Source organism: Phyllostomus hastatus, unplaced genomic scaffold (genome assembly GCF_019186645.2).
Source record: "Phyllostomus hastatus isolate PE091 unplaced genomic scaffold, TTU_PhHast_1.1 phas_scaffold_1066, whole genome shotgun sequence".
NCBI classification, from domain to species: Eukaryota; Metazoa; Chordata; class Mammalia; order Chiroptera; family Phyllostomidae; genus Phyllostomus; species Phyllostomus hastatus.
The window spans coordinates 30,788,753-30,802,784 of NW_025334004.1; the positions used below are offsets into that span (position 1 = coordinate 30,788,753).

At 69.3% G+C, this 14,032-nt stretch overlaps 1 protein-coding gene across 4 annotated transcripts in view; it reads right to left on the reverse strand.

Annotated features, from left to right (window-relative positions):
• CTBP2 (C-terminal binding protein 2) overlaps positions 1–14,032 on the reverse strand; it is a 106,655-nt gene that overhangs the window by 9,021 nt on the left and 83,602 nt on the right. Inside the window, exon 1 of one of the 4 annotated variants that reach the window (XM_045854372.1) lies at positions 8,600–10,479. The exons of 1 other annotated variant lie outside the window; for it this stretch is intronic. In XM_045854372.1, the coding sequence (XP_045710328.1) occupies positions 8,600–10,211 (1,612 nt within the window). In that variant the 5' untranslated portion in view covers positions 10,212–10,479. Of the gene's footprint in view, positions 1–8,599; positions 10,496–14,032 lie in introns of those variants that run through there. 2 more of the 4 variants (XM_045854371.1, XM_045854373.1) reach the window with 2 other exon arrangements.

Here is a 14,032-nt window from a genome sequence, read left to right on the forward strand (position 1 = left end):
CTCCGGCGCAGACTGGGGCACCTGCCCTCGGCCCAGCAGGCACACCCTGGGGGGCCCAGCAGGCAGCATGGGCCCTGGCCACTCCCCTCAGTGCCTAAGAAGCAGCATTTTCCCGCCCCCAATGCCCCATTCAGAGCCACACACCGGCGGGCGGGCCTTGGGCTCTGCGGGCCCCTCCTGACCTCCGGCCCCGCGCTGCACTGCGACGCACCCCCGGCCACGACAGAGCAACCCCATTTCTCCCGTCCAGTCAGACACGCGTGGCCTCAGACCAGTCGGCACGGGCGGCTCTCCGTGCCCTCGGACTTCCAGACGGACTCCGGCCTCGGCCACCGTGTCGGCCGGGCCCAGCCTTCCCCCCGCCCACGGCGGCCACCTGGGCTACCCTGCTCGGCGGGGGCACGCCAACAACCCTGGGGCCAGCTGACCCTTGTGGGACCGCACGGCGGTAGACGTTCCCAGCACACGGGAGGAGCCACACACGTCTGCCACGGCCTCTTACCACCACCCCCCCCCCCGCCCTGGTGGGCTCGGCTCCCGGTGGCCCCCAGAGGCGTGAGGGTCCCACTTGGAGCTGTGGCCCCCAGGTGCCCGCAGTCACCGCCCAGCGGCCTCTGCCCTGACGGTGCCCCCTCCACCTGGACACGGCTGCAGTGCCCCCAGACTCGGAGTCGAGGAAAGGTTGCTGTTCTGGCCTCAGAAGGCGGGGGGCTACAGGCCACCCTGGTCCCTCCCAGCAGCAGAGCAGCCCCCCAGGACCTGGACGCCCGGAGCAGACGTCCAGGGCAGCTGAGCCCCGACACCCCCTGTACCGAGGGACAGGTGCCCCCCCACCATGGCCGGTCCATCCCACGTGAGGCTTGGGGGGGCTATACGCCAAGACCAGGGCGACGCCTGCAGACAGAGACAGGACTGTCAGATGCCGATGCCACCCCCCCGGCCCTGAGGGCAGCCTCCCTCTCCCTCCGCCCACACGCCGGGGCGCCGGCAGGAGGTTAACTGGACAAGGCTCGCGGAGTTCACGGCCAGGGTAAGAAACCCCAGTTGTGACTGGAAACCGACCCCACAGCCAAACCATGAGAGCCCCCCCGAGGCCACGGGCAGAGGCTGGGGGCTGCACCAGCAGACGCCCACCCACGGCATCCGCAAGCGTCCCGTTCCCCAGGAAACGAACGCCAGGTTGCCTAGCGATCGCCGCCCGCACACGCGCAGCCCAGGCCAGGCAGGAGCAGCAGCGGGGGCCACCCGCCCACCGGCAACCCCGGCTTCAGACGCCGGGCAGGCAGCAGAGACTCGGGGGCTGCCGTGCAGAGGGGCTCACCTGGGGGAGGGCTGCTGAGCACAGACCAGCCACTGGGTGGGCGGTGGGGCTGAGCCGGGGTCACATTCCTGTGTGAGGCCCAGAATGGGGCAGCTGAGGACTGAGCGTCTAGGGGGCCACGTGAGACCCCCACCACGGGGGGTAAGAGAGCTCAGCCGAGCTGCCGCCACGGTTTGCTTCTCTGAAGAAGGGACCACACCCCACGTGCACCCCGGAGGGACACCGGCGTGCACACTGCGGGTCCAGTCCCAGCCCAGCCGGCTTGCCCGGCACCCGCCGCCCCCGCTGGAGCCGGGGGCAGGAGGGCCCGGGGGTCCCCCAGAGACACCGGGGGACGAACCTGCAGACGGACCTTCTGTCTCGTCCCACGCTGCCCGACACTCCGGGTCAGGGCCCACACAGCCGGGCGGCCGGTGGGGACCGGCTTAGGGTGGGGCCCCAGGCGGGGGAGGGCGCCCAGGCACCGCGCTGAACAGGAAGCCCCTGGGAAGGGAGGCTGGCAATCCAGAGCCAGGCGACCGACTACTGGACACTCAAGACAAACCCCATGAACCCCGAGACGGACAAGATTCCCAGTGTCTCCCTCCTTCCCGTCACTCAGGGAGACCCCACTCTGCCGAGAGGAACACCAGGGCAGCGGATGACACGGCGCCTCAGTGGGCCAGGGACGGCTGCTGGTGGGGACCGCGGGGCCCTGGTGGCCCACGGATCAAAACGCCTGTCCCTTCCCACAGGCTCCCCAGCGGAGAGCTCGCCCCGTCCTTCACGAAACTGCGGCTGCACTTGGACATGTGCAGCCGCAACCTCGCAGGGCAGAAAGCGCGGGACAACCCTGAACCCACCACAGGCCGGGTGCAGGCCCTCACCCGCCTGAGCAGGGACAGGCTCCTCCCGGAGGCTGGGGCGCTGCGCCCCTCCCCGGGCCCGGCACTGCTGGGGCTGCCGCCCACCACACACGCGTCACTGCGAAATCGGAGACATTCAGTGGGAAACCTCCAGTGGCCGGAGTGTCGCCGAGGGGCCGGAGGTCCGGACACAGCAGGTCAGAAGGACTCCCAGGTCCCGAGGGGAAGGCAGACTCTGCCACCCACAGCTGCCTGCCGTGTGTCCGGGACCCGCTCCCCGGGCACCGGCACCCCCCGCCGGAGGGCCGCACTCCGCCCACAGGTCTGGCGTGGCCTCTGCTGCTGGCGACTCGGGACCTGGACTGCCCCGGGGCCCGGCGGCTGCCAGCGATCCAGGGACTTCGCCCCAGGGCGATGTGGCTACAGGACCGGGGGGTGAGAGGCCTCAAGGAGGCGGGTTCTGCCGAAGTCCCCGGACACCGCAGCCACCCGGAGACTCCCAGGCCGGGCTGCCCAGGACTGCGGGGGAGGTGGGCAGGCGCGCACAGGACAGCCCCGCCCGCACAGCTGGCCCAGCGGGGACCTCGCACGGAGGCGAGGGACAGAGTCTCTGCCCTTCTGCAGCAGAGCTCAGACAGAAAGCCAAGGACCAGCGTCTGTCCGCCACTGTCTGCCATTCCTCCAGACACGCACGCGCTGGCCCCTGCAGTCTGGGCGCCCGGGCGCCCCCGCTGGCCCGCTCGCGGGGGTCTCCTGGCCCGGAGCGCCTGTCTGGCCTCCGCCATCGCCCTCACCATCCCGGGGGAGCCTGTGTCCCCAGTGAGCCCCTCTGCCCTGAAGAAGCACCCGGGGTTCCAGAAGCAGGGGCTCTTTGCCGCCAGGGTCAGGCTGACCGCCACCCACTGAGGCCAGTGAGAAAGGAGACCGGCCAGACTGGCCCGCAGGACAGCGGCCGACACCACGCGGGGCCCTGCTCTGTTTCCGGTGAAGCACGTTGTCCCCGAGAGCCTGGCCTCCGCGGGTGGTCCCGGGGCGCACAGCGGGGGCAGGATGGAGGGCTGGGGCCAGGGCCAGGGCGGGAGGGCTGCAGATCTGAGCTTGGGGAGCGGCTGGTCCCCTGCTGCGGGGCCCCACTGGCTTCCCGCCCAGGTGGGTTCATACAACCCCCAACGCCGGGGACAGTCCCCGGGACAGGCGACCAGCATCTTAGGCGTGAGGCTAGGGACCCCCTCAGCTGCCCCTTCGGGCTGGAACACACCCTCTGCACCCCCTTTCACCGATGGGCTGTGATCCTGCAGAGCGCGCTGCCTTAACGGGCGGCACCCCAGACTCAGAGGACACTTCTCCCCCCGTCCCGGGGCAGCTCCTCTCAGCGTGACTGCAGCCCAGGGGGTACGAGCCTACCAAGGCCCACAGGGGCTCCCAGGCTGTGGGTGGAGAGAGCCCCGGCCTACGGCTCCACACCAGGGGGCCGCAAGGTCGGTGTGGGCGCCAGGGCCCACGCTCCCCACAGGGACAGCTGCAATGCTCCGCCTGCGGCTCACACGCCGGGCACCCCGAGGTTCCGAACACCGGGGCCCAGCTCCCAGGGTCCTGACCGGGTGCTCTGCCGCCCACCGGGGCCCAGAGGAGCACCCGCCTCTCGGCCTCACCTCGGACTTGACCAGCTGCCTGCACTTGGGGCCGCACCGCGCCCACCCACGACCGGGCGCAGACCGGGCTGCGTGCCAGGTGCCTGGTCCCCGGGGACCGCCTCCGACGGGCCTGCCGCTGCGAGCCACGCTGGTCTCTCAGACGGTCTCCGCGGTGACTTCTAACGCCTCACTGCGTGCTGCGCGCACCACGGCCACGAACCCGAGCCCGCCCGCCGGCTCCCGCCCCGCTCGGAGGGCGGCTCTGCTGGGCTCTCCTCGCCAGTCCTTCCCGTGCGCCCTGGGCCACCGCCGCGAGGCCAGGTGCGTGCCTCTCTGTGGTCACAGTGTGGACGGGGCCTCACTCTGTCTCCTGTCAGTGGCCACGCACGCGCCCGACGCCAGGGCCCCCTGCCAGCCCGACGCCGGGGGCCCGGCTCCGCACCCCCGACAGCCCGGGCAGGTCTGCACGTGCCCCACCCACCGCCCGAGGTCTGGTCACACGGCGTGAGAACCATCCCTGGGCTCTGCCCCAGGGGGGACAGCCCCTTCCTTCCTTCCCTGCGGGGCCGCACGTCCGCATGCTGACCGTCAGCACCGTGACCTCGAGCAGCAGGGAGGACCCCCTGGAGCCCTCAGAACCGCGGAGGCCGCAGCCAGGCGCGTGGGAGGACCCTACGGGGCAGAGCGGCCGAGGCTTTCGGCAAACCTGGTTTTCCATTCGGCCTTAAAACGGGAAGGGAAGGAAGGAAAGGAAGGGAAGGGAAGGGAAGGGAAGGGAAGGGAAGGGAAGGGAAGGGAAGGGAAGGGAAGGGAAGGGAAGGGAAGGGAAGGGACTCCTGAGACCCTCTCACAGGCCCGTCCAGCGGGCCGGCGGCCAAGTGTGCCGCCCTTGGGCCGGAGGGGCCAGGAAGCTGCTTTCCCCAGCACCAGGGCTGGTCGCACGCCCCCACCCCGCTCCTTTCCTCTGCGTTCTCGCCGGGGTCCAGGGACTTCTGGAGCGTCGCAGGCTCCGAGCCCAGCTCACAGGAGAACAGCAGAACCCACCACGAAGTGTGCTCACTCCCCCGAACAGAAAGCATCCAACAGAGCGGCCCCCGGCGGGGGGGCCGGCTCTGAGCACCAGGGTGGGGGGGCCGGACGGCCACTCCCCTTGGACTGGGGGACCCCTCCCGGGGGGCGGGCCCGAGGAGCAGGCAGGTACCCCAGGCCAGAGGTCACCGGGGGCTGCAGAGGAGACCGAGCCCACCCGAATCGAATCGCACACGTCGGCTGGGCAACCGCATCCGGGCGAGGCGCTGGTGGGAAGTGACAAAACCTGGAAGGTGACACGCACACAGGAAGCTGTCACAAGGCAGCGGGGCACGTGGACGGGCCGGGGCCCAGGGTGGCACGGCCAGAAAGGGAACCTCGGCCCCGGGTCTCCCACGGCCGCCTTGGCCAGGTGGCCGAGGGCTCGCTCGGGAGAAAGAGGCTTTGAGCGGTGGCTTGGCTGTGCCCCTTCCGCACGACGGGAGTTCACGGAGCTCGTCTCCCTGTCCTTGAGACCGGGGCCTCGGGGACGCTGAGCTCGGGCCTCGCCACGCACCCCCCCCCCCGTCACTGCCACTTCCTCTCCCACCCACTCAGCCCCCCCCGCCCCCGCCCCGCAGGCCGCTCCCGAGGGCCGGGCACTCGGCACCCCCCCCCCCCAGCACAGGAGAAGCCCGCTGTCCCCCCGAGTCACCCTCCCCGAAGGCAGTGCGGCCCACAGGGCCTTCTGGGAGGCCCGGCGCCCCAACGCCGCACCCAGGCACGCGAGCCTCAGGCATTTTGCTTCACGGGGGAGATGCCCAGGACCCCCCCAGGAGTCCGGGAGCGTGCTCGCCAGGTCCCGCTCACAGCTCACACGTGTGTGTGTGTGCGTGTGTGTGTGCGTGTGCGCGTGTGCATGTGCACAAACTCGGCACCGGTCACACCGAGTGGGCTGTTCCACTGGCAACCCTTCCTGGGATCGGTTCACGGCGGCTGTCGGGAGAGCGTGCCCCTAGAACCGCCCCCCCCCGCCGCCCCCGGGGCACCTGACGCTCTCCCCACGGCTGTCCGACTGCAGCCGCGGAGCGGGCGGGCCTTGGGGGCCCCGAGGGGGCAGGTCACAGGGGCAGTCCTGTGTACGACGCCCGGGGGAGACGGGCCGAGTGTCCCCTCGTGACCTTGGGTCACGGCACCCACCAGCACAGGCAACCAAAGGGAAAAAGTTAATGGGACATCACTAAAATGAAAGGTTTCGTGTACCAAAACCTAAAAAGATGACGAGAGAGTAGAAAGAAAAAAGACAATATTTGCAAATCGTGTATCTACCACCAAAGCCAGGAAGGACGCCTGGTCAAGCACCCAGGCCCCCGAAGCTGAGTGAAACTCGGAGGTCCTGCTGCGGACGCCGGCCACTCGAGCGCACGGCCCCTTGAGACCAGAACGAGACGGCAGAGGGGCCTGTGGGCGTGCCCCCCCACCCCCGCCAGCCCTGCCTGTGGACTCGGCTGGGGCCCCTGTGCCCTGCCCTGCGGAGGGCGGAAAGGACGCTGCAGCAGCCCACGAATCACCCCCAGAGACGAGACACACACAGCCGACCTGCGCTGGGAAGACTCGGGCCCACGCAGGACACACACGCCAGGGAGCCGGGGCCGCGGTGGCCAGCGCCCCAGAGCAGTGAGGACAGGGCCAGCTCCGGTTTCCCGCACCAGCCCACAGGAGGGCAGGGCAAGGCCTGGCCCCGTCCCCCACCTCCGCTGGGCCTCGGCCAGGGGGCTGAAGATGCGCTGAGCATGCCGGGAGGGGTGGGGGCGCTTCCCGCCCGCTCAGCCAAGGACTGGGGCCCAAACCCGAGCTCCCGTGCAGCTCCCCAGGCCACGCCCCGTGACGCCCCCGCAGAGGGGTCGGAGCTGTGCCGGACAGGAGTCCAAAGAAATTCCCAGATACCCAGTTTTGTGAGAGGCCCACTAAGCTTTCGATGCCCGGCAGGGCGCCCCCCGTCCTTCTCCCAGCCCCCCGCCCTTCTTGGACAGAAGCCCCATGCCCCCACCCCTGCGGCCCAGCACACGGCCTCCAGGCCTGGGAGGTGCCGGGAGATAAGGAGATGAAAAAGAAGCACTGCCTCAGAGGGGGCCAGCCTGCGGCCAAGGCCAAGCCTCAGCACCGCAACTGTTTCTTCTTCCCGGGCACACCGCACTGCACTCCCGCAGCCCGCGGGGCCTGCTCAACCCCCGCGCTCCTCCGCGCACATGGAAAGGGGAACAGAGAGCTCCGTGCACTTGCCCGGGGACACACAGCAGACCGCACACCCGAGCCACACGACCTCGTGGGCCCAAGCCGCATCCCTGGGTGCAGGGCTGCCCAGGGGCCCACTGGGCTGGCAGCCGACCCCACGCCTGCCACGCGGGCTGAGCCCCGGGGACGCACGTGCTGCCCCAGCCGTTCACGCCGCTTTCGGGGAGGGTGGCGACGACCCCCCGAGGGCAGGGACGGCTCCGCACAGACCCCGGACGGGGAAACCTGCGGGCTGACGACTTCCGGCTGCAGGCTTCCACGCAGAGTAAGCGACCGCTAGTCCTCTGGGGCCGGGAGCCGCGCAGCCGGCACCTGCCGGACTTCGACGGCACCCCGCCCCGCCGCGCCCCCAACGCCAGGGACCGTCTTCCTCAGAAGGCAGAGCCAGACGAACAGAAAAGGGAGAGAATGAGGCGCCGGGACGGGCCCTTCTCCGGCGAACCTCTGCAGGCTTCAACGAGGAGATGGCCTTCCTGGGGTTACGGCCAAACCACCTGTTGCTTAGCAACAGGTAATTAAGGACCGTGTTTTCAGATCCGCTCTGCGGCCGGTCGGCCGTTGCCAGATGAGATTACCGGAGCCGCAGACGTCAGCGCCATGCAAGTCAGGTGGCCGCCAACAAGAGCGTTTGACCGTGAGGGACAGGGCACGGGTCTTTGGAAAGCTGTCCGAATTTTCTCCCACCACACATCGGGGGAAAAAAAAACAAAAAACCCACACGAGACGAAACCAGAATCGGCAGTGAGACAAGGGAAGAACCCAGCCAGCCACCAGGTCTCGGGGGGGTGGGGGCGACGACGATGACGACCACTGTTTCCGTTGGGGGCCACACTGGCACCGGGCCCCCAGGCCCCCCCACTGTCCGAGGGGTGCTTTCACCCCGGTTTCCAGGCCACCACCCTCACCCTCTAGCGACTCACAGAACAACGCACTTAAAAAGGACTCCATTTTTAAAGATTACGTTGGGGAGGCAGGAGTATAAAGGAAACCAAATCTACTCAAACTGTCAGGAAAGCCTCAAGAGTTGAACGGAAATTCTGAGTTTGCTGAGGACGCCCAGAGGGACACACGCTGAAAACCACAGACACACCCAGGACCCCACTCTGTCTCCTCGACTCAGGGTACGCGACACGGCCTCCCCCGCACGGACGTGGAGCCCCCACCCCCAGTGCCCAGCACCGAGACAGGCGGCGGGGAGGGTTCCGACCTGCCTGCTCCGAGGCAACCCCGAGGTCTGTTCGGAGCCCCCCGGAAACACAGCCCTGTGTCGTCACCGTGCAGGGGGCGCCAGTGCGCCCCCACGGGCCCGGGTCAGCGGGCTCGGCCAGGAGCTGGGGCGCCGCCCTGTTGTGTGTGTGTGGGGGAGCAGGCGGGGGTGTCCCCCCAGGTCTAGCCTGAGAACGGCGAGAGCGCCAGGACCCGCTGTCCCCCGTGCCAACCCCTGATCCCCGCTCCCCCAGCGCCCCGGGGGAGGCAGGGCGGGGTGGGTGCGTTACTTGGTTCTGGAGCGAGCATGGTGGACACGATGATGGGGGCCCCCGTGCGCCGGGCCACCTTCTGGTAGGGCGCGTGGAGGCTCTGGCCGGCCGGCGGCAGGGTGGACGGGTCTGCAGGGACGCCGGGCTTCCGCAGGAGCTGGGCGCCGCCGTGGGGGCTGGACAGAGGCGCGGCGGCCGCGGTCCGCTCCCGCTTCAGCAGCTCCATGGGCACTGTGTAGGCCGTGGAGTAGGCCGTCCGGGGGTGCAGCGGGGCGGCGGGGCCCGGGTGCGTCAGGGCCAGCCCCGCCTGCGGGGGGTACATGGAGCCCGGCCGCACGGTCAGGGCGCAGGGGGTGGGAGAGCTGTACCCGGAGCTGGAGGGGAAGAGGGGGGCGTGGGCCCCCACCCCAGGGGCAGAGTAGGTGGCCGCCGGCTCCAGCGGATGCTGGGAGGGAGCGCTGGAGGGGCGTCGAGCCAGGTCCCCGGCCCGGGGGGGTGCTGCCTGCAGGGGGCCCGCGGTGCCCAGAGGGGACAGGTTGCCGAGGAGCTCGCCGCGGTGGCCGAGGCTGCTGGAGCGAGCCCGGGGCGGGGCGCCCGCCGGGCCCTGCCTCCGCAGCTGCATCTCGGCTCTGCAGCTGCCGGCCAGGCGGCTCAGGACGCGGGCCTGGCCCAGGTTGGGCGCGACACACCTGACGTCTGCGTCCTCCATGGTGGCCAGGACGGCCGGGGAGTCGAAGCCCTGCTGCAGCAGGGCCACCAGCGTGGCCTCCGCCACGCCCTCCGCCCGCAGCAGCGCCAGGAACTCGGGCTGCGCGCTCCTCGTGCCGCCGGGCTCCGGGAAGCAGGACAGGCCGGCCTCACAGCTCCCGAGAGACATCCTGGAGGGGTCGCCGCCCTGCCCGTAGCCCCGACTCGGGGTGCCCGGCGCCGTCCCCGGGGCACCTTCAGGGGCGGCAGCGCCAGTGGGGTCCACGACCAGGCACGTGGGGGCCACCTGCCTGGCGGTGGCGGGATCCACAGGCCTCTCGCCGACACCAACGTCGTTGTAGGCCTGGCCGGCGGGGTAAATGGTCGCCTCTGCCTGGTACCTGCTGTGGGCCAGCTCCCCGGCGTGCCGCGGCGGCGACAAGGCCCTGCTCTGCGCCCGCAGTCCCGGGGCCACCGCTTTACCTGCAGGGTCCCGGTACAGGCGGGCCACGTCCTGCAGCGCAGGGGCCCGGCCTTGCCCTTGCTCCCACGTCGCCCCGCCCCCAGGCACTCCGTAGCCGGCCAGTGAGCGGCCCACTCCGGGGTCCCGGTGCTGGCGCAGCTCTCGGGGCACCTGAGCCTCTCCAGTCGGGTCGCCGTAGCAATCCCGCGGCAGCAGGGCGGCGTGCGCGGTCATCACCGCCTGCCTGCTGTCGTAGAAGGCGAAGTCGGGGACGGAGCTCTTCCTGCCGGCCACCGAGCTGTAGAAGACCTCCCGGCACAGGTCGGGCGCGGGCTCGCGCCAGGGCCCCTCTCTACCCCCATCGGTCAGGGGGCCGCTCCGGCCGGGGGCCTCAGCCACTGCCCAGGGGCCGCCGTACCAGCCGGCGGCGTCCCAGCTCTGAGAGCGACCGACACCCACATGCCTGCTGGGCACGGGCATGGGCGAGGGCAGGCGGCCGTCCTCACGGGTCTTCAGCTCCGAGCAGCAGCGGCCGACTGGCCGCCCCGGAGCCCTGTGGGAGCGGGCTCGGCCGGCCGGCTGGGTTTCCTGTTGCAGAGGACGGCCTGAATTATTAACCCGCGAAACCCTAGCAGACAGAACGCAGCACTCACGGGGACGTCGCCTGCCTCCCTCCCGCGGCCGCGGCCGGGTCTGTGCCGCTCAGCCCCAGCGGGGAGGCTGCCGGGCCGGCCCCGCCTGCCGTGCTCACGCGGCGCTGGCTCCCTCAGCCCTCGGATTAGGAACTAAATAAAACCCCGGAGCTTTCGTCCCATGTGACATCTCCAGAGGGAGGAAGCTGCCGCGGTTCCACCCAGGCCTCCGCCCTGGCCGCGGCTCTGGCTTATCTCCTCGCCCTCCCAGAGCCCTGGGCGGTGGGCGGCGCGCCCCACCCCTCCCCCGGGGTCTGCACGGCGCCCGGCCTCCCACTGCCCGAGCGGCAGAAGGAGACCAGGGAAAGGCGGCTTTCAGGCCGACCGATCTTAATCCGCGGCCCAGATGAGATGTTAATCCGCTGCACTTGGCCGGGGGCCACAGTGAGTGGGAACAGGCAGGCGGGGTGCGGAGACAAAGCCTCACGAGGCTCCAGAACGGGGGGAGGGGGGGCGCATGAGAGATGGGCCGGGGGTCGGGCCTGCAGCCGCTGCTCAGCCAGCACTGAACCCCGGCTCTGAGGTGGCTCCTTGGTGACGGATGCAGTGAGTCACATGCTCAGGTCCAAAGGGGCTCTTCACCTTGCTGTCTTACAGCCGAAAAAAACACGGACCCTGCAGTGCTGCCGGGGCGGGGCGAGACCACAGAACAGAAAACCGCCACCTGTGGGCGGGACCCGGGGGGGCCTCATTTCAAGGACTTTCTTTATCTCAGAGCGAGGGGAGGGGGAGGGGACAGGAGAGGGACACTGACGTCTGACGTCTGTCTGCGGGCCCGTGACTCCGGGACGATGGCAGAGGCCGGGGACTGAATTCGGCTGCCACGAAGCAAAAGCAGAAGTGGCTGCACCTGAAGCACGTCTTTCTTTAAACCTGTGCCAAAGGGAGGTGGAGCTCCGGCCGCCGAGGCCCGGCTCAGACCCGGGGGCATTTTCCATGACCGCCCTCGGGTCACCGTGTTTCAGCCCAGCAGGACCGAGGTCCGGGAACGCGTAAGAACCGCCCCCCCTCCCCCCAACAGGAGCACTGGGATGTCTCCTGGAACACACGGCAGGGCCCCTGTGAAGCCACGGGCTCCCGGGAACGAGGGGTCGAGGTGCCAACAAACCCGGGACTGGGCAGCCCCGAGGCTGTGCTCGGCCGCGGCCTTCCAGAGCGGGGCGGCGCGCGCCCGGTGCCAGCCAGCACCCCTGAACCGCGTGCCCCTCAGTCTGAGACTCAACCGGAACCTCGATCGAGGAACGCCAGGCATGAAAACACACAGTTTCGACGTGGGAGAAGCCGCGGCTGCCCCACGGGGGGAGGCGGTAGGCGCGAACCGGTCTCCAGGAGCTGGAGGGACGGAGCACAGCAGGACCGTTCGAAAGAGCAGGGTCCCGCCGTCTCTCCTGTCCCGGTCATTCAACTTGGTGACAAACCGTTTAAACCAACACCACCCCCCACACTGGGCTGGTCCCCAGAAGCCGGAGCTCTGGCCCACGTCCTGTGAGGGGATGCTGTCCAGGGACGCCCGTTCGTTACTGGGGCCCTGCGGACCCCATTCCCGCCCCCAAAATGCCAGCGAGGCCTCAGGTTATCTGCCTGCCCAGCAGGCAGGCGGCAAACAGACCGAGTCCTCTCTCGGTGCCCTGCCACTCTGGCCGCACGGGAGGGAGGGGGCCAAGCCACCAGGTCTCTGCACGGAAGCCGCCGCCGGCGCCGATTCCCGCCACTCCACCGCCCGCACGCTCGCTGTCGAGGCTGAAGGTGGCCACACACACACACACACACACACACCGTTTACGCGTCCCACCAACAGCCCCAGGACGAGTTCACTGAGGAGATACATCGGGAAAGGCAGGGAAACGTAACAGAACCCAACACTAGATGGAAACAAGCCCTATCTGGTTACAGCAGATCTCCCCGGCACCGCTGGGCACCCAGGGAGCTGGCGGTGGGCAGGCCCAGTCCCACGGGCAACTGTCGCCTGGGCCCAATCCCGAGGCCCCCTCCCCAGCCCCCCCACACCTGGGGGGCCGGGGGGGGCTCCACTGGAACCCTCCCGAGGATGCGCACGAGACGGGTCTGCGCGGAAACGAGCCGGGGCGTCGGGCAGACACACCTCTGCCCGGGCAAGGGTGCTGCCCGGAAAGCCTCGGCGGCCCCCGCCCCCATCCGCTCCCCTCCTCCAGCCCCGGCCGTGTCCTCTGAGCACGGCTGCCCGGGCAGGACGGACAGCGCCTCTGGCCCTCCCGAGGGGACCGGAGACGGGGCACCGAATGGGGGCTCTCAGCGTCCGCCCGCACCACGCCCCGGTCGCTGGGGACAGAGAGGTGGCGGCTGTGCCCGGGCCACAGGGCACGGGGCCAGGGCACTCTCCAAAGCTCACATCCCGCTCCCCAGAATTCCCAAGCTAACTGGGGTCACTCTGCTGGAAAAGGGGAACCACTGTCGCTTTCCAAAAATTTCCTGAAACTCCACAACATCATCGAGTATGTCACTGACAGAATTAACCCCCAGAGTGCTGGAGAGTAACTCCTAAGGAGACGACTGCTCCCAGCCCTCAAAACGGGGGACCCTGGGCTCCGGTCAGCAGGGCCCCCACCTTTGGCCAAAGGACAGCACCTGCCTCAGCCTCAGCCCCCATGCCGTTGCCTTTTCCTTCCTTCTTGCAACAGAATCGCAGCATGTCAGGAGGCGGGAAGGCCGAGAGCCCACTCGGCGCAGATGTGGCCCTCAGAGGTGTGTGACCCCGAGAACTGTGGGTGCTGCACCTTTGTGGAAGTGTGTGACTCCCGTGGGGACTTGCCCAGCCCCCGGGACCCCCCGTTTCAGCTCAGGTGCGGAAGCAGGGCCGTGCGGAAGAGTGCGCGTGCCTCCAGCTCGTCAGTGGAGCGGCATCGGGTTCTGAGATGGGGAAGTAGACCAGCTCCCGGCGCCCGGGCTCCAGGTCCCCCGGCTCCCAGCCCAGCCCAGCCCCACGGTGCAGCCCCCCAAACTCACGCAGCACGGGCCTCGAACTCTGCCGAAGACAGTGACAGACTCTCCCTGCGTTCCGCAGAAACTCCGGCAGCCGGACCCGCACCGCTCGACACAGGCAGGTCTGCGAGCACACCGCAGGGTGGGGAAGGGCTGCTTTTGAACAGCCGGCGGGAGGGGCCGGTTTCCGCAGGAGGGGCGGGCCCCACGGACTTCTGAATTCCTCAAAGACCCTCCCTGCAGGAAGCCATGCAGAGTAAAAGGACACTTTCCGAAAACTAAGAAACACACAGTCTAAATTTTCTGGCAAATGAAGCTAAAATACAGCCGACCCCACAAATGGGAACCTCAGGGTTACAAGGGACACCCCCCCAAAGCCAATTCTTCACACAACACGAGACACCAAGTCCTGACTGTGGAGACCTGAACATGCTGTGAGGACTCTGGAAGGTTCCGGAAGGCAGGGAAAGAGGAGAAGGGGTGACCACTGACCCCCCCAGGGAACGGCTGGCCAGTCCCGGGGACAAGGGGTGGGGGTGGGGGGAGAGAGGGCATGCACGCAGCTCTGGGGTCAAACGCTCCCTTCTCTGCTGTTCTTCAGAATGGAATTCAGGCACGCAGTGAAACCGGCAAGCTGGGGTCTGGACTGAC